Source organism: Fusarium musae, chromosome 3 (genome assembly GCF_019915245.1).
Source record: "Fusarium musae strain F31 chromosome 3, whole genome shotgun sequence".
Taxonomy (NCBI): Eukaryota; Fungi; Ascomycota; class Sordariomycetes; order Hypocreales; family Nectriaceae; genus Fusarium; species Fusarium musae.
The window spans coordinates 2,627,381-2,649,478 of record NC_058389.1 but is presented as its reverse complement, the minus strand read 5'-3'; the positions used below and the strand labels follow the sequence as shown (position 1 = coordinate 2,649,478).

The following is a 22,098-nucleotide window of genomic DNA, read 5'->3' as shown; positions in this document are numbered from 1 at the left end:
GTGGAGAGGAAGAGGTTTTGAGAAAGGAGTATGAGAAAGAAAGGAGTGTAAAGGCACCTTAGGTGCTGAGCACGGAAGACGTTCTAGACGTGCTAAAGAGAAGAGATTGTGTTTGTGCTTGTGATTGCTTTCGATTCCAGGTTCGAAGTAGAATAACGAATCAAAGGATGAAGAATAAGAAGAATGAAGTAAGAGAAGAGAGAAGACAAACCGGGGGGCATTTGTACCTACTGATAATCCTCCACCTTGCGATTGTTGTATCCTCAGGCGAAAAGAACCAAGGAGATGCAGGTTGGCAGGTGATTCAATGTGGAGGCGGACATGGACGTGGCAGCTGCGAGCAGGTGCAGTATCTTACACACTAAACACCAGCTTGACAAGAAGAGAAGTTGCTGCCCAGAGGCTCTGGAGTGACCGGAAGAAAAGATCCGGACCGGGGAAGCCCAGGAACAACAACAGACCGGTGTTGGCGATGCACCCATTTGCCCACTCACGATAACATCATCATCTTGTTTCCTCACCTCCACCCAACGCCACTCCTCACCAAACATGGCATGTGATCATGAGCCGCAGCAATCTCAGTCGGTTGTGTTACAGAGGGAACGATGAAAGATAACGGTGTGTCGAGAATCACTTTGCTCACCCACATTAGCCATTTGTCATGAACTTCACCAATCAATACACTCTCAGGATGGTACTGCATGATAGTGTTTGCATGCCCTCATTAACCAGGCGTTCTTTCGTATCAACGAGCACCAACAGTAGTCTATCCCCTGCCTGTACCCCAAGTCCGCACCGCTGGACCATCAGATCCCCAGCAGATAAGCCTCAACGCCATATTTGCCTGTTAAACAAAAAAATAGTGCCCGCCGTCGCCTCTGTCACCTCATAGGAACGACGGGTATTACGATAATGATACAACCTTAAAACCATGCCTTTTGTTTAAGCCTCCACATCCATTTGTTCAACATCCACTGAGCCATCCTCTAAACTTATGTCAAGAATTCTTGCGTATTGAAGCGTCAATCGCTGGAGCTCACGGTATTTTCCTGTTTGCTGTTAGTTTATAAAAATTTTGCCATAGTGACATCAATAAGAACAACTTACCAAGAATCATAACTACACCTGTGAGCAGCTCCTTTCGATCCCATCCACAGATGTCGCCTTCTTTGCTGAACCACCCATGGCCGTCCTCTTCCTCATCTTCTTCTTTGTCTTCAAGTATGCCACCAAGCAGACTGTTGAGGAGCTCTTCAACCTTGACCCTTGCCCCCTCGGCGCCCAAGCGCTTCGCATACATGAAGAGATATAGTCGAAATTCTTCCCGTGCCTCAAGTTGCAGAGCACCAGCAATTCTTGTTTCCAAATGGGCAATGCTGACACTGCTTTCAAGATTTTCAGACTCCTTCCGCTGGACAACCATCTTAATAATGCGCTGTAAGGAATATGATCTACCTTTCAACAAAAATTCGTTCGTTGTATGTCGCTCGAGGAAAGGTATGATGCCTGACGACACACTGGCTTTGGAAGACTTGCTATCTTGTCTGTCCTTAGAATCAGGACCAACAGCCGTAGATTGCAAAGCAGAAATAGAAGAATCGTTCGAGTTCCAATACTGTGAGCCCACTGCCCACCAAGCTTCACTTAGGCGTTGCCATGTATACATATCGCGAGCATAGCAGTAGCCATCACCATTGGTCAGTGTCACAATGATGTGGCCAGTACTGTTCAGATGGGCAGAAGTAATACCAGGGCCAGGCGTCGCGCTGTGTTGGTTAAGCGATGTCGTGGCAATATCCAGAATTGGTCCAAGTGACACCGGAGGATTGGGAGCAGATTGGGTTTTCATGTCCCAAACATGGGCAAGGCCGACAGCTGTAATGCACAGCAACCAGTGATCGCGAGCTTCTAGGATAACAGGCTGCGACTCGAGTATGATAGGGGTAAGAAGTCTTCTTCCAGCAGAAGTCCAAGTATGCACAGATCCATCCTCGCAAGCCACGGCCCAAAAGTGTTTCGTCGCTGTCACTAGAATGACATCTCTGGGAAGCCACTCTTCCCAGATAAGGGCACCCCTTTTGCTGACTATGACATGCGAAGGATGGCCATGGGTGGTATCATTCTTCGCTTCCAGAATTATGTTTTCTGGGGTCTTTGTTGCTTCTTCTAAGGAGCTTTCACCCTGTAAAACTCCTCTGTCCAGCGGCCGAAGGATATGTGACCGGATCTTCGGTACAGCTAATCTGACCTGAGCGAAGGACATAGACACATTCATGACTGCGGGCCTGAGGAACTCCGGTGTGGGAACAACGCCATTCGGAACAGGTACGAGAGTTGCTGGCTCGACTCCATTAGGGCCATCAGTGACAATAGGTGTAGGACCTGTTGCAACACGCTTGGCAACCGGCTCCTCTTCATCTTCGTCATCACCCAGGTTGATTTGCCTCTTGTTACCAAGCAACATGGCGGCAATGCCTCCCTTGGGCAGACCGTCATAGGGCTTGCTCATGTCAACTATTGTCTGCGGCGTATCATTCTGCGTGTTCTTGTTGGTGCTCGTTGTTCCAACCAACTGAGTTTGAGGCAATGAAGATGTACCTGTCCCTGATGATGACACCAACAAAGGTGCAACTCGCTTCTTGCCATCTTTGCCGACAGTGACCCGCGATTTCAATTCCTTGACACGTTCGGCTGTCTTGTCAGCTGCCTCTTCTGGCTGCTTCTCTGGTTCGTTTTCTGGCTCAGCTTGGCCATTTGTCGATGGTTTTGCCGAAATGCCATTGGGTTTAGGGCCATTAGCGATAGGTGTTGACTCCTTAGTTGACTCAGAAAAGTCTCCCATGAGTGCACCCATCCTCGACTCTACAGCCCGCGACTCTCCCTCTTTACTCTGATTTTCCAAAATGAGGCCATCGACGTCCTCGGCTATACCCATTCCTTTCCGAGACGCGCCATATTTCTGAAGTGCCTTAACGTTCTCCTCTGGTTGCGCTACCCAGCCGAGCTCTCCCTCCTCGAAATTTACAACCACAATGCTACCGTCTAGACTTGACGCAAAAATGGTCTGTCCATCTGGAGTCCACGCTAGATCAGATATTGACTTGCCTGACAAGTCTTGACACACGACCACAGGCCTGGATGTGTTTGTGTTCCATATACTCAAAGTCTTGTCCTGGCCAGCTGATGCTATCACTGTCACGAGCGACGTCGCAGCCCCATCGGCTGCGCTCGCATCTGGCTTTGACGTGTGAAACAGACGAGGGGAGAACATGCACACTTCCGTTGGGGCTTCATGGCCGATAAGATTGATTTCACTATCCCATCTCGTCCGCTCGATGATAGCAACTGAACTCACGGGGCCGTTTACAGCATTGGCAGCTGCGATGTGATTACCATCAGGGGACCACGAACATCTTCGAAAGTAGGTAGTTAGGGGCGAACTCTTGAATGGTGAGCTAATGGTCGTTTCGAGAACAAAGTTGTTGACCATGTCGTGCTGTGTCGCATTAGGCGCAGGCGAAGTGAATCGAAAGATTTTGATCGTTCGGTCGTCGCTTGCGGTTGCAAAGAATTTGTTCGCAGGATCGAAGGTGATACCCTTGACATGACTTTGGTGTGCAGGCAGAGTCTTCAGCTTCTCGAACGTATGACCAGACCAGACGACGACCTTCGAATCGAGGCCAACAGAAACCAATATCGAAGAATCGTACGACCAGGCGAGATCCTGAACATCATTATCGTGCCCAATTAAACGCTTGTATGTCTTCCAGTTCTCGACAGGAGGAGGCTCGTTGGTGCCAAAGGTAGCAGCTGGCGGTCCTTTATCCAGATGGTATACGCAAATGATTTTGTCGTCCGCTCCACTGGCAAGATAGCGCCCATTAGGCGAGAAGCGAACTGAGTGGATTGTTCCAAGATGATGGCTCATGTGGCAGAGCTGGCGCGGCTTGCTGTACTTTGGTGTGTCGGCATTGTAGATACTTTCGGTCGACCATACGCGGACGTGTCCATCGCCGCCAGCAGTCGCAAGTCGTTTTCCATCCGGGGAGACATGACAGCTGTAAACCTCGAAATCCTTTTGCTCGCCGCTATGGCTTAGCCATGAAGGCTTGATCATACGCATTATGGAAAGTCGAGTGGCATGCCCGGGGAGGAATCGCGTTTGAGTCGAGGGCTACGCTGTGAACAAACTAAAAGTTAAATATACTCGTCGCGATGAATTCGAATCCGATGTGATCAATTCAAGCGGTGGAAATAATTGACGTTGTTTGAAGATGGTGATGAGGATGGAGTTTGGCTTAAATTGGAGTTAACGCGATGTCGCGTTTTTTGGGCCAGTCAATCAATCAAAGATGCAGGGACAGCTATTCCTCGCCCGTTACAATTGCACCCCAGGAGGCAGTGGACAAAATTAGGGGATTTCGTCACAGGGCATTCTTCTTTTTGGGTAAGGTTCCTAGTAAATGCCGTGCAGTTTAATGATTGGTCGTTGCGGAGTAACTTTGATGCGCCGACTCTCCCTGCACTTCCTCCTCGTGTAAGTCAACTATTCCTCACCGAGTGCTCTTTGTTCAACACATTTTGATGGCACAATGCTACGATAAGACCAATCAGTCAATCATGTTCTTACTTCCAAAACAGGCTGAAATGTGGCTTACCAACATGTTGGACCTACCACCACATCCAAAATCACGAGACTCTCGAGTGTTTCTCCGCGACTCACAAGCTTCTGGATGTTGAGGTGTAGATCTCACCCAATCTTCACCCCTGGCATTATGTCAAAAGATTGGATGCAAGGATCGCCCTACCACTCCCGCTACCTCTAAATCACACGTTCTGGACCGGTCAGACATCTTTTGAGAGACAAGTGTCACTCTGTTCATTGCCCAGTCGGAGTCAAGGATTTTTGAATGGCTTTGTGTTGTCACCATGATTGAGTTTGCCGAATGGTTAGTTTACGAATAGAACCATGATCACCTTATCGTGCTTGTTAAGGGCTGGGCTGGGCTGTCCTAACTACTCGGCAACAGAGTTTCATACACAGAAGCTTGTTCGGCGGAAGACCATTCAACAGGCACATGTAAAAAGATAGTTCGTTCACAGCCTCAAATTCCTAAACCTTGACCCGCCCTTCGGTGAGCGAGTCAAGATTACTTTTCTGCCCTGTCCCTTCTCCTTACATGACCAACGCACTGACTTTCTTTGCGGCCATGTTCTTTGACTCACAAATATATAAGAGTGAACACCACGAATTGTTCTTGCTTCCTCAACTCACCGCATATTGTTCATTATGGAGCTGTCTGCTATAAATCGCAACCCATTAGGGGCTCCGGCCTCTTCTGGCTGCTCAACAGCCTCTCTGCTCTCATCCCTGAGAAACTATCATCACATCCAGGTCAATAAGCATTTTCACCGTCGAGAAAAGACCCCTGCGATCCCTGCATCACTCGAGCCCATCATGTCGATACCGCAGTCCATATGTATCGGTATCGAGTTGGAATTTATGGTTGCACTGCAGATTCCAAACTCCGACGCTGTGACTGGTGAGACTCGATGGACCTGTCCTACAACACCGGAGGCTTTTCTGGGCCTCGTGATGGGAGACTACAAAGACATCGAACCGTCTTGTATTCACAAGGTATGCGAATTGATCGCCAGCAGTGGGGTCTCCGTCTCGTGTAGCTTCATACCTCCTTCGCCATCCAGCCCTGCCCAGATCCCTGGCACTACAATTCTTCCGCTCACAGATAATAGCGGAGATGTTCGAACTTGGAATAATGTGTCTGTTGGCGGATCAGTGTCTAAGTCTGATTTTTGGCATATTGTTCCGGAGCGTCATATCACCAGAGACTGCGTCAGTAAGTCCGGAATGACACCGTCAAATAAGTACGACTGGTATGGAACTGAACTCAACAGTCCTATCCTCACTCGTCCTGCAGAGTTCAGTCAGGGGCTACCTACCCTCAGGAAGTGCCTTGCGGCAGTGCAGGGCGACATGGTAGTTGGGCTTAATTCTGGTTGTGGACTACACCTTCACGTCAACGAAGCCGGCAGCATGCAGCTAGCGACTGCGCTGCGCCTTTCATCTTTAGTCTGGCTGCTGGAAGATTCTCTGCTGTACCCTCTGTGCCATCCTTTCCGCTCAACGTCTCCTTACTCTGCGCGCATCAGCGTCGAATCTCGAATCGCCATGGAAAGGGGTGAACCAACAGTGTATGGCGAGGGTGCAGCTCTTGTTGAAGCACTTGGAGAGGTCATGCGACAGCTGCACTGGCGCAAGAAAGTTGACAGAGGTCTGCTGGGAGCTATGAAACGCCTGTGGTCGGAAAACAGCCTGGTTAGCTTGGGCGTCGCACTCCGAAAATTCGATGAGGGATCCCTTCATACAACTACCCGGTGTGCGCTGGTTGTCTCTAAGTACGACACTATCGAGTTCCGGTATCCCGAGTCCACGTTTGACGTTGACTTTATCGCCGGCTGGGCTGACTTGGTGCGACACTTGTACGCGGTTGCGATGAGGCCTCAGGTGGAATTTCATCGAATCCTCTGTCGTGTATATGAACTTGTGACCCGTGACCAAATGCCTGGATGGTCAGCCATGTTGGGGGTGATTGGTTTTCAGGGCGATGTCAGTCGCTGGCAGCAACATATCAACGAGTACGGCGATACTCTGAGCAACCTTGACAAGCAGGGTATCCTCCCGAATGTTGAGCAGTAAATGAGGCGCTTTTAAAAGAGTATTCTTGTATAAACGGAGCATTATGGTCTTTGGGTACATGGTAATTGGATGTTGGGATAGACTGGTTGATTTGATCGCGACTTGGCTAAGGGGAAAAGGCAAAGTCCTACACCGGCTTGGTCAAAAGGGCGGAGCATGGAGTCGGGAGTCTGGACTGGGGAAAAGGAAAACATGTAGATTTGGCTATTTGGGTAAATCGATTGAAATTTGCTTTATATAAAATGACCTTGCTTGCTTGTAATGGCCCCTGCATTGTTGACTTATCTTGTATTCTTACGTATTTGTTGGTGAAGTGTCGTCTTGTAACTCACCACGCCCTCCCCCTTCAGGCTCCAGCTTCCTCTGAACCTCCATCAACGCCCTAGTCTCATCTGTGCCGTTCTTCTCGACATAGCCCATCAACTCAGCATCCATGTCTGTCACAGCATCAGCCATGGCTTTCCAGCCATGCCAGTCGACGACGTTGCGAGCAGCCATGTTCCAGGCGCTCGCAGCGGCGCAGACAATGTTCATCTCGTACTCGAGGATGCGTCGATAAAGCATTAAAAGAGTTTGATGGACTTGCGGCTGTTGACGTTGGAACTCTGGTGGTGATGTCCAGGATGATGGATGGAGGGCGCGATGGAGGGTCATGTAGTGAGGAATGGTGTGTGCAATATGCACAAACCCTTGGCGAATATCTTCATGTCGGAGAAGGGGTTCTAGTAGAAGCTATTGATGATGTTAGTCTCGTTGTTCAATGGGTTGGGTCAGTCGGAGCTTACTGGTGTTAGTGAGCAGAAGCCCGCCCAAGCGACAGCGGCGCTGGGCTGGTCATCGAGTAATGAAGCTATAGTCGACCTTGTGTGAATCAGATTTTCTCTTGCTTCAACATCTCCCGAGTCTGTTTGTGATGTCTCCTTAACTTCGCGGTTTAGACCAGATTTTGCGATCATCATCATAAGTTCCGCTCTCCTCTCACTTTCTGTCGGCAGCCCATTCCCATTCCCGTTGTGTCCCGGCCTCAAAGTATCAGGAAGTGCATGGGAAATAATGCTCTCATAGGCGAGCACAAGACCCGAAGACGTGCCATCTCTCTTGAGGACATCGTATGCTGCGTTCCAGAGTTCAAGGTCGTGCGCGCGCTCCTCCTCATCTGAGGCTGATCCGCGGCGGCTCTGGCGTTGACTATGTTTGCCGATATGTGGAATAGGACATGATGAGGATTCGCGAGATGGATTTGCGGATGATGAGGGAGATGCTGAGGAAGCTTCGGGAGTTGGGGGATGTGAATGGCGGCGAATTTTGCCGACGAGCCGCTTTACTTTGCTTGTTGCATTATGGGGAGCTGAAGGTGGTGAAGCGGTTTTCATGATGACGGTGATGGCTGAGTACCTTACTTATGATATGAAGAGAAGAACAATGAAGAGAAGATTGGGCGATGGAGTTTACAATGGATAGGAATTACACAACATGGAGAATGATCAAGGTGCCTCACGGTATTTTCTTCTTCCAGCTGGCCTGACAATGCCAGTTAATACCAATCGATTGATAGGCCATGACGATGATATCAGGAACTGGCAATGATCCCAAAACTGGGGGCCGATAATACCCCTAGCTAGGACTAGACGGGACAAGAACAGTTCATCGGAGCTCGGGAATCGAGTCAAGCAACGAGCTGAGAGTTACATCGAGTAAGAAAAAAAGAAAGAAAGTAAAAGAAAGGGTCTCACTCACCCTCAGCCGAGTTCCGACGATCATCAGAGCCATTCCATCATCGTGGTAACGGCTCTTTTTCTTGGAGGGGTCACCTGAACCGAGCAGTCCATGATACAGGTTTTTGGGGTGATCATTTTGACGTGGAGCCAAGACGGAGCCAAGATGATGACCCCAGGAGTTGATAGGGGATGAGATGGGTAGTGGCGGGCTTAATAAAGAGGGTCAATTCGATGAACGAGCAACAGTCTGAAGAACCGTCATATTTGAGTATTGTATCGGCCGAGACAGTGACGTCTGGGAATAACGACGGGAGGTCTTTTCCAACTTACAGCACATTAGGCAGCGCAGGTAATCAACCCTTATGCCGTGGGAATTGGTGACCACGAATCAAGACCAAGAATACCAACCAACCTGGCCAAGACTTTTTCATGGCTGCCTTGAGACAGAGATCCACGACATATGAAGTCATATTGAGAGTACAAACATCACCCAACAGACAAACCAACGAATTGCTCTGTCACTGGCCAATGCCCCTCGCGTCATCATCTCCAAGACCGGGGTTGATGAACCGCCGGGAGTGGGGGGTCTCAATCCACTGGAGCGTCACTCTTCTCCACTGTCGGCCCGGGGGGGTTACTGAGAGACAAGAAACTCGATGGTTTCTATCACGAGATATTGCAAGCAAGGAAGGGTATTTAAGTTTGCAAGGAGATAAATCCTACTGTAACGGTATAAGGAAGTGTATATATATTCAAGTTTGACAGCAGTTGTCGCCAGTTTTTTTTTATCGTGTGAAATTGCTATTGATCAACGACCCTTGATCTTGAGGTTGGTGACTGAGAGTGCTGATCTAGAGTCGATGCGAGGCTGGAAATTATGCGAATAGGAGAAAGCCAAGGCACACAAGATAGAGCGTTTCAAAGAAATAGACAACTGCTAGTTTGTTTCGAGGACTTCAAGAGAGACATAGCGATAGTCAAAGCGTATCCAATATCGCTGTGGTCCTGCGCTCAGTCAGTCTTGTTGGTAGCGAATTAAACTCCAAGAATACAAGATCATATGGTTTGATCATCACATAGAATTCCTTATATATATAGACGCTCGTTTCACTCCCCCTAATTGCTTTCCAATCACACGTTTTCCTGTGCCTATATATACGCGTTGATCTCGGCATGAATATGGCACTTTGCTCGAAACATCGTCCCCATCAAAAAAACGGAAACACAAACACCAAATCCTCCGGTATGGTTATCGCAATTAAACAAACACAGCCCGTCACCCTGTTTCACTCGTAACGACTCAATATATCTAAAAGCAAAACAGCACTAATTTTTCCGAGTCTAATCAATCTGTTCCCAAGATGTCGCTCAAAATAAACCATCCTCTCTGCATATTGTGATCCTTGTTTCATTCTCATCCACTCTACTTGAAACACTCCCATCTCCGTCTGTGATCGCATCTAAACATCCCACTTTCCCACCTGGGTTGGGTATAATTCTTTTCCTCTTCCCCGTCAACTAACTGCTGCTGAACGTCTCTCCCAACCTCCTCGTTGCAGTGCAGCGCAGCGTTTCCCTTTCTCAGTCACTCGTTAGCATAGGTGTTGATCACCTGTTGATCCGTTACTCTTCACCACGATCCGTTCTTTTTCTCAACAATCTTCTCAATTTTCTTTCCGCCCGCTAAAATAACTATCGAGATGCATTTCATCAACGTTGTCGCCGTCTTCGTCGGCCTTGCAGCTGCAGCGCCCACGGCCACTCCCACCAAAGACAACATGATCGCCGTCTCAACCACAGCACCCAGCGCCTACGAAGATCCATACACCTATTGGGCTGCTGGAAACCACTCCTTCAGTACATGCGACAAGAAGACTTACCGCGCGCACCAGGCCCCCGAGAGCACCAAGCGGGCCGACTACAGAGACTGTGCAGCGCTTCTCTCAACCTTCGGTACTCGTAACGGCACTTTCAGCATCCCCGCCGCTTCCGACGACAAGCGCGAGTACGATGTGGGAGATGGGCTTGTCGACATCGTCAAATCAGGATCGTGCGCCTTTGCTGTGCGTGCTGACAAGGGATTAAAGGTCGGCGATGATGATGTGGTTTGGATTATGCAGAAGGCTGTTCTGGAGTACTCTTCTGGAACGGACATGGCAGCTCGTGGATCCGTCAAGTGTGCTGCTGATGAGGTTGGGAAGAAAGGGGGTCTCTACTGGCAGGTTCATGGTATTGAGTCTGCTGGTTATTAGCTGGCGCCTCGGTGGTCTTGATGATCATCTGTTCGATCTATGGATATGGGGGAGTTTTTTAAAACTGAAGGATTTATTGGAGGATCGGTTCTGGAACTGTCCTGACGACGAGATGCGATTTTTATGTGCGATACCCAGGTGTTCACAGAGGATTTGGCACGTAAAGATATAGCCACAATGAGTACATATTTCTTCTCCTCGCGTCTCTAAACGGACGCATCATTCATTAATGATACATGCCAAGATCAAGCAAGGGCAATACCATGGTGCCATTATCCACGTTCACTGAGTCGCATGATCTATGGCATCACATCCTACCTCAACAGCTTTGGCAGTTCCCGTAGCCTCACATCTTGAAGATGAGTAGTTGATAGAGTACCACCGAGAAGTATCTACCACAGTGGCCGATTTGAAGCCATTAGAAACCGGTCTCGGTGGCTGAGGATAACGTCGTCATCTTCATTGAGGATCGCATATGTCGTTTGCATGGCTTACATCAAAGCCAGTAGTTACAGGACTTCCAGCATACACCTTACTGATAGATTCGAAATGTCTCTTGCACTACTTCCTTTGTTTAGGTAGTTTCATCGGAACATGTTCTGGCTCTAGGTCCGGCTTCTGTCCCTTTGTCCTATCGCTACCGTACATGGCTCACCGACCTATTTCACTCGCGCGTCAACAACGCCAGCTCCAATAGGCCGGATTTTCCGGCTCCTCAGATTTATAAAGGCCACCAATGCACCTCAAGAAGCAGTCACTCATCTCTCTCTCAATCTCATCCCCAGCGCTTCTATTGATACAAGATGAATGTATTGGACAACGTCTTCTACTCATCGTGAGCCACCTATCATAACCAGAGTAACTTGAGAGAAAGAGCTCTTATACGTAGGCGACCTGGATGATATAGATAAGCGAGCTACTGTCGCGGCAGGCCTTTTCACAATGATTAGCATCATAGATGATTCGAAACAAAGATCACTTTGGGAGCATAAGAATAAATATTATGGCATTCATCATCGCATCCATTCCTCAATCATCAACTCTGACCACTATGCTTGACGTTAACCCAAGATATCATGTTCCCGACTTCGTAGTCAATCATGCAAGTGTCTGTAATATGTGTAGCAAACCAAAGGGTATAATCCCGAACTCCAAAATCTCAATCTGCAAGTGCTCTCCGTGGTGTATATGTATACAATAGCACTCTGCTAATCGTTTAGTCGATAAAGATGAGTCAAAACTCGGAGGTAATCAATCATAGTACTCTTCAAAGATTGGAATCTTATACCTAGCCAGAGTTCGATCCATACGACGTAGCTTCTTTGCTTGAGCGTCCAGTTCTATTTGGCGATCAACACAAAAGGCTGTAATCTCTTTAGAGGTCTCAGTTGCCGCGTCTACGCTCTTGAAGGCGAGATCAGCACGCCTTTTGCAGTCTTCGACTTCTACACGAATTGCGCGGGAAGCGGCATCTCCTGCGTGGGCAATCAGGCGATCGATCTGTTTCAGCATGTCTTCAGTCCAGGGTTTGTACTTATAGACACGCCCTGAGACGTTGTTAATCTCACGTTCGTAATCATTAATGACTTGTCCAATGCGGTCTCTCTCAGCAAGAGATGCGTTTCGCCGTTGTGTCCGGGGCGACAATGTTATGGCGGGTGAGGCGTCTGGAAGGGGCTTGACGCTGCCTTTGTCTCTGAAAGTGTTAAGCAGCGTGTTCATCTTGGTGACATCGTCCATAATGTTTCGAAGCATTCGGTCGACAGCATCCATCTTGGAATAAATCCACGCGGTCTTTGTAATAACAGTAGGAGAGGGGGAATCATCTTTATAATGGTCAGGGCTGTTTGATATTATGCCTTTCTTCCTCTCGATTTCCCTAACCCTCCGAAAGTGCGCCTTCGCATCAGCGCGGCTGAAGTTGGTAGGGCGTTTTACTGCGAAATGTTCGAGATAAGAGTAGTCAGCAACTCTGGTGGGTTCTGGGACGAAGACTCCTTCGCCATGAAGCTTTTGTATGGCTTTGGGAGATACGTTGACGTATGCAGCGCCAGGGGGTTTGTTTGATGGTCGGGGTCGAAGTTGAGGTGAAGTATGCCCAGGTGATGATCGGCAGGAAGAAGTGGAGGACCCAGTAGAAGGTGTAGGTACTCGAAAGCAGCGACCTGGTCTGTCGGGAGTAGAAAGAACTTCTTTCTCGGGGGAGTGGTAGGAGACCTGTTCAGGGACTTCCTGAGGACTGTACACGAAAAAGTAATAGTGTAGCTGCCACATAGCAACAGCGCCGAGCAGGGTGAGGCAGACGGCAAATGAGTACGTCGACATGTTGAAGAGGAATACAGTCCAAAAGCAGACGAAGTCGAAGGTGGTAATCAGGATGAAAAAGATGGTGCGGACAAGAAAGAACTGCGAGGATACCCCGAGATCCCAGATCTCGTAAAGAGCCCACAGAGGGTCGTCATAGGCATCAATAATCACCTCGCAAACAGCTTTTCCAATACGGTACATGAAGTGAGAGGACCAGGCAGTGATGAAGGCTCCCCAGAGCATGTGAGAAACAGTAGGGCTTGCCTCGTAGTGGCCGAGGATCCAATCGTTGTGCTTGGAGTACTGAAGAGGACTGCGAAGAATCATACAGAACCACTCCAAAATGATACTGAAGATAGAAATCTGAAATCTGATTGTGAATGCAATGAAGTGAAATGGATTCGGGCACTCCTTGATGAGGCGCTCGAAACCGGTTTCGGGGTAGGGGCGATAGTTGGGGAATTGCTTCGGGTCATAAGTGAGACGGGGGCGACGCCAGAACATCGTGACTGAATTTTGTTGATATCAGTGATTACTCGAGAGTTTTGCGGTAGAAATGGTGAAGTTGGTGAAGGGATGCAGTTGATAAAGTGCAGTGGTTCATTAAAGACTGTTGTGAAGTGAAGCGAAAGATGAGCAACGATGGGGAACCGGAGCAGAAGAATTTGAAGAAATGAAAATGAAATGAATCTCTCTTTGTTTTTGAAGTGTTGGTGTATATTCACTGCCTAGCAACCGCCTAGTGGCAAGTGCTCTGACAGCTGCACAGCAGTGCCAGCCAAGCTGCCACTGCCAGGAAGTGAGGGTATTCACAGTTAACAGTGCCAACAAATCTAGCAGTTTCAACATCATAAGTGACTGCCTTCAGACAAATAATGTGGTGAGTGAATACTATATCAGGGAGTGTACAAAAGCGGTTTCATGAAAATCACTGCAAATGGACTCGAGTCTATTCATCTCAAAGTAGTTGCTGGCTTGTGCCAGGAAAGCATGAGATACTCATATATTCCGCCTCCAGGCTCCAAGCATTATAATCAGACCACTCATTCACAGTTGCGGTTGTTTGTACACTTGATCTTGGGTTTTGTTGTTTGGGCATGGCTACCTAGATAGGTACTTGAGAACTTTGCAAACATTCATCACTGTGTCACTCAAATCCTCCCATGTACTGCTATTCCTTCAAAGACAATACTACAATGTTTGAGTCAGATACCTCGATATTCAAAAGACCCGAACTTGGACATTCTCTGATCATCCAGAGACTCTACATCGCGACAGTGTTGAATATGTTGTATTATACATCAGTTCATGTCTGTAGTCTAGCCATCTCGACTCCCAAGTTGACTTCTCGAGCAGAAAGAAACCACCAAACCCCTTACATCAACTCCATGTGAATATTCCTTCATGTAGTAAGTTGTTGCTCAGAGAAGCTCCTCGGAGATCCAGTCCTGAGTGATCAGGAGGCTTTGGGGTAGTCAAGCCTTTTTTTTTTGTTACCGTCAGCCTTGTTCAGGGCTATCAAGCTTTGAACTTTTTAAACAGAGGCTTAAACAGTAAGGCCCCTATAGTAGGTAGGCCAGAATTACAGAAGTCAAGATCAGTTATCTGCCTTAAGTGGCGCAATTGCTACCTTGACTACCTAAGCAGTATAAGTACCGCCCTTCGGCAGCTGTGTCAACCTTCTTCCGTTACCCCAGCCAAAAGACGGGCCTGGTGCACCCATCGCACTTAAGTGCGTTCCTCGACCTGACTGTTGGTTACAGTTGCTGGCATCAATCATAGCCACCGACAGGATGCCTGCTGTACGCAAGAGTAGTCAAGCCATATGATGATTTCCTCGATGTGACTTACGCGAGATGAGAAGAATGATATAGAATTATTGCCAAGAGCCAAGATCTCCATTCAAGGGACCTGTGCCTGATTTATGCTGTTGGTCATAGTCCATCCAAGCTTTATCTGATCTTAATCGGCTCTCAGGGACAACATCGAAAGAGCGAGACCAGTCTCGAAAGAGACGACAATAGAGTCGATTGCCTTTTGGTCGGCATTGTTCTGATCGCCAAGAACTTTTCCATTCCACGAGCAGACCCCCTCAATGTATTTTGTTTACTGATCTTAAGTGAGAGTTTGTCCAGGGCGAAAGAGACTTCAGCCACAATCCTTATACTCGTTCAGTGGTCGAAAAAAAACATCTCTGAATCGACGTCACACTCGCAGTCTAATTCTCAAGCCTCGTTGCTGAATTTCATGACAGCTTCGACGACTGCTTAATCTTGACTAGGAGCCTCACCTATCCGCTGCCGCACTTGTCACCCTCGGACTGGGGGATTTACGAGTTACCCGAGAGGCGATTCTCCTTCGGGATAGAGGCTGGGCGGATGATCATGGTTGGAATGTACCCGCGCCTTTTAACTTCGACAGAACATACAGAGAACGTGGTACGTACGCAAAGCCCAGGCAGAGTTTCCTTCTGGACGTTTCTTCCTTCTCGGCGGAAGCGCACTTAAGGTATATGCCGTCAGATGAGGCATGCAAAAAGAATGAATCTGGGGAGACCGAAGAAAGAGAGAAGGTTTGATGGAATGTCAATGTTTCGAGCAACGGGTATCTCAGGGACTTCCGTCACCGGAGGATTGCGTGGAACCGCGGAGCCGTCATGTAAGTTAGCCTCCGGTCCCCATCACGGACCGAAGTGGAGGGTTTGACTACCTACGGACAGAGTCCGGGCGAAAAGTCCTGGTAGTTCGTAGTGGAAGGCCATTCGACACTGTGATGTCGTTTTGTGGGATACGAACAAGCCTCGATCGAATACGCCTGTAAAAAACCAGTAATCGGTACTTCAGTGGGATAAGAAAAGCGGTGGACTCGTAAACACAGACGCCTCGTGCTATGGACTTCAACAGTCTTGTTGGTTGAGGTTTTGTTAGTGCAACTGATCTGATCTGATATCAAGATAGAAGCTATGACTGGCGTGAAAGAATAGCTAGGGATAGCCTCAAAGGCTAGGGGAGGAAAGAAAACACAGGACCTTGACTCTAGATGACAAAAAGACTTAGGTAATATAGCCTAAGCTTAGGATAGCTTTTACTGAGTTTATTTTGACACCCTATATTGAGGTTCGCTGTTTTCTTGCCCCCGAGGGAAAGGGTCGGGTCTAGTCTGGGAGTCCAGACGCGGTACGAGCTGGGGATGTGCAGATCGCATTCTGGTTTGAGCAAAGCGGGAGTGCCCAGAAGTGGTGAGTGGATTCTGAATGGGCACTTGAAAGCCTCAACGCGAGTTTGACGAGTCAAGTGCCACATGGTCGATGGTGTACTTATTGAGGACAAAGTTGCGCCTCGATGGCTTTAGCCGTGGTAGAGCGAGGCTACAGTTTCAAAGCCTTGGCGTTGGCGGTTCAGTGATTGATTGCGTGGACACTGAAAGTTACATCCCCGACAGGATAGGGCCTAGTTTGCGATGTCGGGAAAAAGGCAGGTTGTCGTTCTCGTTCCGGGTTCCTGGGACACGGGGAATGTTACCAATTGTTGGCGTTTCAGCGCTCCCTCTCCTCTCTTCTCTCTCTCCTGGCTCAGGCTCCTTACAAAGTACTTGTCACTTGCTTTTGGGGTCTCGCCTCGTCTCGTCTCTTCCCCTGCCTTGTCCCATTTATGCCTCCGGAACAGAAGCCGACCTATCATGAGCAATCCCAAGGGTGCCCCAACCGTGCGAGGTGCCTAGGGTGCAGTAGTATTGGCTGGCCGCTGGCGTGACCTGTCCATCTGTGTCCGTGCCTCCTTTTGACGGGCCGACCAGGTACATCCATCCATCTAAATCATCCTCAGGCCAGGACTGCTCGTTCGCACGGGCGGGATCGTACTGCAGCGGAGACTAGGAACTGGCGGGTACAGACACTAATGACGGGACGGAGTCGGAATCACGGAACACTCACAATAATCCTGATGTTGCTGCACCTAACAGAAATAGCGCCTTATTGTCTCTGCTCGCGATAACCAATTAGGCTTCCAAGACCGTAATGGCTGCAGCAAACAGTGGTTTCAAACAGAACAGTATCCGTTCGGTCACTCGGCTTCCGCGGAGAATTGGGCAAAAATTCATGACGAGCAGCAACGCCTCGCGTTTTACAATGGAAAGCTTCACAATCGAAAGGCGAGACAGACCAGACAATACAAGACAAGAGAGCGGTGATTCGAGCGAGTACCGCATTCCTCTGGCAAAGAGCTAATAACCCGTAACCCGGCAAAACGAGACATTGCCGGGCTCGTGATGTTAGTTGGGTTAGGGTTCGGCGAACTCACATGCCGATCAGGGACCGTCTGACAACCACGTCAATTCAAATGAACAAATGTTGACAAGCCCTCAGGGAACAAGAGACCTTCCGACGTTTACTCAAGGTGTCAAAATAATCTAGTCCAGAGTCATAAGAAAGCATACAAAACTTACCTAGGTCTTTTTGTCACTTAGTTAAGAGGTCTTAGGTTCTTTGTTGCCTCCGCTTGACAAGACAACTCATTTCAAACAGTTCAAGGGCTGAGCGGGAGCTGGGGAAAAGCAAATAGCCTCTATTCCGGATTTACTTACTGTACGGTTTGGCTTTGACGCCCCTCCAGCCGGCTAATGTTGAACCGTCTGTTCGTAACCGTACTGTATCGTCTCGAAACCAATAGAGTTGTCGACTGATCATCACGAAGCATCCTCGTGAACAACCCCCAAACTCGGGGTGAGACAAACCACAATGAAAGACAAAACGGAACAAGGATCAAAACTCGCTACCGTACCTAAGTTCAGGTAAACCCGCTGATGCCTCACTCTGTCTGGTGACTGGTGCGCCTTACTCGCTTCTCTTCTTGGCAGGCCAGACTTTTGGGAAAGGCAAGGGGAAAATCAGTGGGTGATCATTTTACAATAGCAGAACTCAGTCGGTACTGGGCTCTGGGCCGCCTCGGACCTACACTGCTCCATACAATACAGTACAGTACACGACAGTGAGTAGCGTACTAAGGTAACCTACTCACCCACCTACACCGACACCGTTGCGACTAAATTAGCCATCGCAAGCCCAGGCTGGGCGCCTCCAGGCCATGTCTCCAGCAGCTTCTCAATGATGACACGGATCCGCTCTGGCGTTTTTGGTAAATGGAATTATTACGGACCTGCACTAGAGGAGGTACCTACCTACAGGCTACAGCTGATGGCTTAGGCGGCTGCAGTAGGCCAGCCCAGCCCAGCCCAGCCTAAAACAGCACGTTCAACCTGAAAGGAGTAGATTTTACGAGCCAAGGGGTCGGAAGAGAAAAAGCAAGCAGCCAGAAACAATGAATATTAAAAGCATCATCTATTCCCCCGTTTCTCAGACGAGCTGATCTCTCTCTTCCACGATCACCAACCAATCCGCGAAGTTCCGAAACCGAGAATACAATTACCACCTCGGGCTTTGGGCTACCTCACTTCTGCCACCAAAATAGCCGCGGATCCTCATCACATTTACCTACACCCCCCGGTCCCCGGCTAGTCAGCGCAACACAACAAAAGACAAACAAAAAGGACCAGGAACAAGGCCCAGGGTGTCATTCATTTCGATCCAATCCAATTCTTCATATATCCATCTGCCAGCACCCCTACCACTTCAGCTTTTCCCATCTTGCTCTTCCCTTCAAGACATTCTGCTTTCCAGCTGCATCTCCCAAGAGCAGTACTGGTACTAAATCCAAAAGCTTCGACGAGCTGGTCTCTTGAAACGTCTAACAAGCTTGGGTCGTGTTTGTGCTCTCACCTTGCATACACGCATGCATAAACATCCTTTAATAGCAACAACCTGACACGCATATTGTCTTGTTTGCTTCCCCGTCGACCAACAACCCATTCCTACCCCTCCAGCTCATCATCCGACCTGGCTCAGCCATATATACCAATACGGCACCTCGACAACGTTTACTATACCTCCCTACATTAGCCAACACCAACTTACAACACCGCAACGATGCCCCGAGGAACCACTTCCAACGTCCCCAAGGTCCCACTCTTTGGTGTACCAAAGAGACGCAAGCAGAGGCAGCAACAAGAGCAAGAGCAAAAGGACAAAGAGGAGAAGCTCCGCCTACAAGCTCTCGAGGAAGCTGAATTCGCAACCAAGGCCGAAACCTCAGACTTCCTCCTTTACTACCTTGAGCGATCCCCCTTCAAGGACCAATCCGATCAGATCTCCATTGCCTGGGAGAACCTACCCAGCCTAGGCGAGCTTGAGTCTTTTGCCAGGCTCGACAAAACTGCTGGCACACAAGCCTGCCGTCGTTTATTCAAGGCCGTCGTCATCTGGGACGATCTTGGTCTTGATCTCTGGGAGACCCTTAACAGTACCTTCCACCCTGAAAGCGACGAGGAGGACAGCGATGATGATCTCCTTGACGAAATCTCAGAAGAGCCCATTGGCTGGGATCACGCAAGCCCTCGAAGATCCCGATCTCGCGCCAGTTCCAGGACTTCTTCCTCTGAGACACACAACTCTGAACGCTCTCGCCAAATCTCCTCAGAGCGACAAAATCAGCGTGAGCATAGCCGCGATTCGCGCAAGACAGCTTCCGCACGAGACCAGAGTGTCAACGGAAGATTACCTCCCTGGAGGCCTATGGGCCTTCAGGGCGGTATGATCAGCGAGTACTACGACAGCCCCTCGCGGTATCGTGTTCCCAAGATTGTACGCGTCCTATAAGCGCTTACACATTACCACTCTACGACTATTTCTTTTTGTCTTTGATATTACACTGCTTTTTTTTTTTTTTTTTTTTTTTTTAAGCGGGAGTTGGACACTAGCTAAGTTCACAGCAACCGCCATACTAGCCACATAATGGTTTCTTATGTTTTCTGAGTATTAGCAAGGCGTTATGGACATGTATGCAATGGCACCGGACATTACGGATTACGGGATACCACCAATATCACAGCTGAGGGATAACAGCTACCATATTATTACTATAGTACAGCAACGAACAATCTACCAAATAATTTTGATACATACTTTCCATGGCCATGCAATTCTTGAGTGATCGGCATGAAAATTTGGATGGCTCCTCTTGATGCAACCTTCAAAGTTTGGAGGTCTACAACAAGAACAAAACACTACCAAGGAAAACACCTTGTCTTGAAGCTAGATCGTCGCTATTCTGACATCACCCAAGATCCGTCGTTGCAACATCGAGATATGATCGGATTGAAGGGAAAAGTCGACGTCATGGTGGAGGGAAAATTAACTGCCGCGGTCTTAAGAGCCGGAGAACCTGGAAAGTTACATACCCAGCCAACAAGACGAGACCTGGCCAGACTCATGTTCGGGTAACTCTATCGACACTGCGAAACAAGCTCTTTATCAAATCAGTTGATCGCCTTCTATTCCATCACCTGCTCGTCAAATGATCACCATACTCGCAGTATGCGCTGTCGTGTCGCCTGCTCTCGTTGCTGACTCGTCTCATGTCGTGAATGATTCCCAATCCTTGGCATTGTCTTAGTTACTGAGCCTGGAGGTCATTTCAGGAGAGCCAATGGTTCGAGGTGCGCTTCAGTCACTATCCGTGTGGCGCGGGGGCTAGCTCAATCAGGAGTATGCATCCACCGGCTGGGATTGGATGGCTGGATGGGTAAAGTCCTTATTCCCAATTCAGGTACCGCTTTGACCTCCACTGAGACCAGTTGAGACGAACGATGCTTTTGGTCATCGAAACACCCTTTGGAAATAGCATGTGAGACCTGAATCAGCTATCCATATGAAACATTGAGATCTTGATTAAAGGATAATTCCATCTCCATCCAGTTTTGGTTTCAGTATATAAATTGGTGAGACTCAACCGCTCTATTCAAGGGAAATTAAATCGTTTGTCTGTTGCTCTGGTCGAACAAACAGCATGCAGCCCAGGGGCGCTAAGAAAAAGCCCCACGTCGTCTTGTGATGGTTGAGTCGACCTCTTCTGCACGCACCCTCAACTATGAAACACTTCGTCTGTAAACTCTCAGCAGCTGTCTCACCCGAGTAGTTTTCTCTTTAAGCATGAGATAACTCTATTCTTGGCTGAGATGCAGGACCTGACTCACTGTGCTCTCGGGTGGTGGGATGAAATGCAACTGATGGTGTGCTGTACAAGCTAGACAAGTTATCTCAGCTAACCTCAGGGGTCCTGGCCCAATTTGTATCTAGACTCGAGAGGCGTTGTTTGAGGCTTCACGCCAGGAGAATAGGGAATTTTGCAGGATAGTCTTGCTGCTGACAAGATGAAGGGCTCCTTTTCGAGACGGAATGTTCCGGCTGTATTGTGCGCAGCTGAATGTGAGGATCTTTGTTCGGTTGTTTTCTGTGCTTTTTGGTGTTTTTGTTATAGTGTTGGTCTATACTCCGTACAATGAAGCACTTACACGGCCTCTCGTGGATCGGCCTGTTGGGCTTGGCTGTCCTAACTACCGCAAAAGACGTCTCTTACGTTACTGACCTCGAGATCTTTACCTACTTGGTACGGCACTTGAGAAGAGCATCAGCGCAATACTGACTGTTTAGGCACCATGTGTTTCCAGCGCAATCTCATACAATGTCGGCATGCAGACATACTCGACCATGTGCGGCGACTCAGAAACCGAATTGCAGAAATGCATCTGCTCGACTCGAATGGACGAAGTTGCCTCATCGATCTCGACCGATATAGAATACAGCTGCGGTTCCAGCGCAACAGAGGATCTATCAAGTGCGTCTAAGCTGATGAAGAAGTATTGCAACCAGGAGGAACATATCACTTTCTTTTCGCCAACTAAGAACATCGTGGAGGCATATATAACAGATCTTCCGGAGTTGGCATATCTCCCGCCTTGCGCGCAGTCGGGATTATCCTACGCTGTGGTCAATATTGTATGAAACCTTTCAAACTCCAGTGATGGGGGCTTGGTCTGATTAACATGAATATAGGGGTCGTCAAGGTGCTTTGAAGCTGCCGAATTGAACGCGCCGTGTGTCTGTAGCAAGAAAGATGTTGTTCAAGATATTACTTCAACACTCAAGAGTGCCGTGAAATACTCATGTTCCAACAACGGAGACGTCACTTCGGCCCAAAACTTCTACAGCGAA

The 22,098-nt window shown here is 48.6% G+C and overlaps 6 protein-coding genes across 6 annotated transcripts; 3 read left to right on the top strand and 3 right to left on the bottom strand.

Moving 5' to 3' along the window:
* Nucleotides 1–942: 942 nt before the first annotated feature.
* On the bottom strand, nt 943–4,123 carry HIR1 (HIR complex subunit; the record flags this gene model as incomplete). Its single annotated transcript, XM_044821963.1, has 2 exons — nt 943–1,049; nt 1,108–4,123. 2 exons carry the CDS (start codon nt 4,121–4,123, stop codon nt 943–945), a joined length of 3,123 nt encoding a protein of 1,040 aa, XP_044683296.1.
* A 1,335-nt stretch (nt 4,124–5,458) lies between these two features.
* Nucleotides 5,459–6,718, top strand: J7337_004266 (uncharacterized protein; the record flags this gene model as incomplete). Its single annotated transcript, XM_044821962.1, has 1 exon — nt 5,459–6,718. The coding sequence occupies one exon, from the start codon at nt 5,459–5,461 to the stop codon at nt 6,716–6,718; it is 1,260 nt and encodes a 419-aa protein (XP_044683295.1).
* Nucleotides 6,719–7,012: 294 nt separating this feature from the next.
* Nucleotides 7,013–8,091, bottom strand: J7337_004265 (uncharacterized protein; the record flags this gene model as incomplete). The annotated part of the gene is made up of 2 exons (XM_044821961.1): nt 7,013–7,450; nt 7,504–8,091. 2 exons carry the CDS (start codon nt 8,089–8,091, stop codon nt 7,013–7,015), a joined length of 1,026 nt encoding a protein of 341 aa, XP_044683294.1.
* A 2,045-nt stretch (nt 8,092–10,136) lies between these two features.
* Nucleotides 10,137–10,688, top strand: J7337_004264 (uncharacterized protein; the record flags this gene model as incomplete). The annotated part of the gene is made up of 1 exon (XM_044821960.1): nt 10,137–10,688. One exon carries the CDS (start codon nt 10,137–10,139, stop codon nt 10,686–10,688), a length of 552 nt encoding a protein of 183 aa, XP_044683293.1.
* Nucleotides 10,689–11,939: 1,251 nt separating this feature from the next.
* J7337_004263 (uncharacterized protein) lies at nt 11,940–13,499 on the bottom strand (the record flags this gene model as incomplete). Its single annotated transcript, XM_044821959.1, has 1 exon — nt 11,940–13,499. One exon carries the CDS (start codon nt 13,497–13,499, stop codon nt 11,940–11,942), a length of 1,560 nt encoding a protein of 519 aa, XP_044683292.1.
* Nucleotides 13,500–18,975: 5,476 nt separating this feature from the next.
* Nucleotides 18,976–19,704, top strand: J7337_004262 (uncharacterized protein; the record flags this gene model as incomplete). The annotated part of the gene is made up of 1 exon (XM_044821958.1): nt 18,976–19,704. The coding sequence occupies one exon, from the start codon at nt 18,976–18,978 to the stop codon at nt 19,702–19,704; it is 729 nt and encodes a 242-aa protein (XP_044683291.1).
* Nucleotides 19,705–22,098: the final 2,394 nt, after the last annotated feature.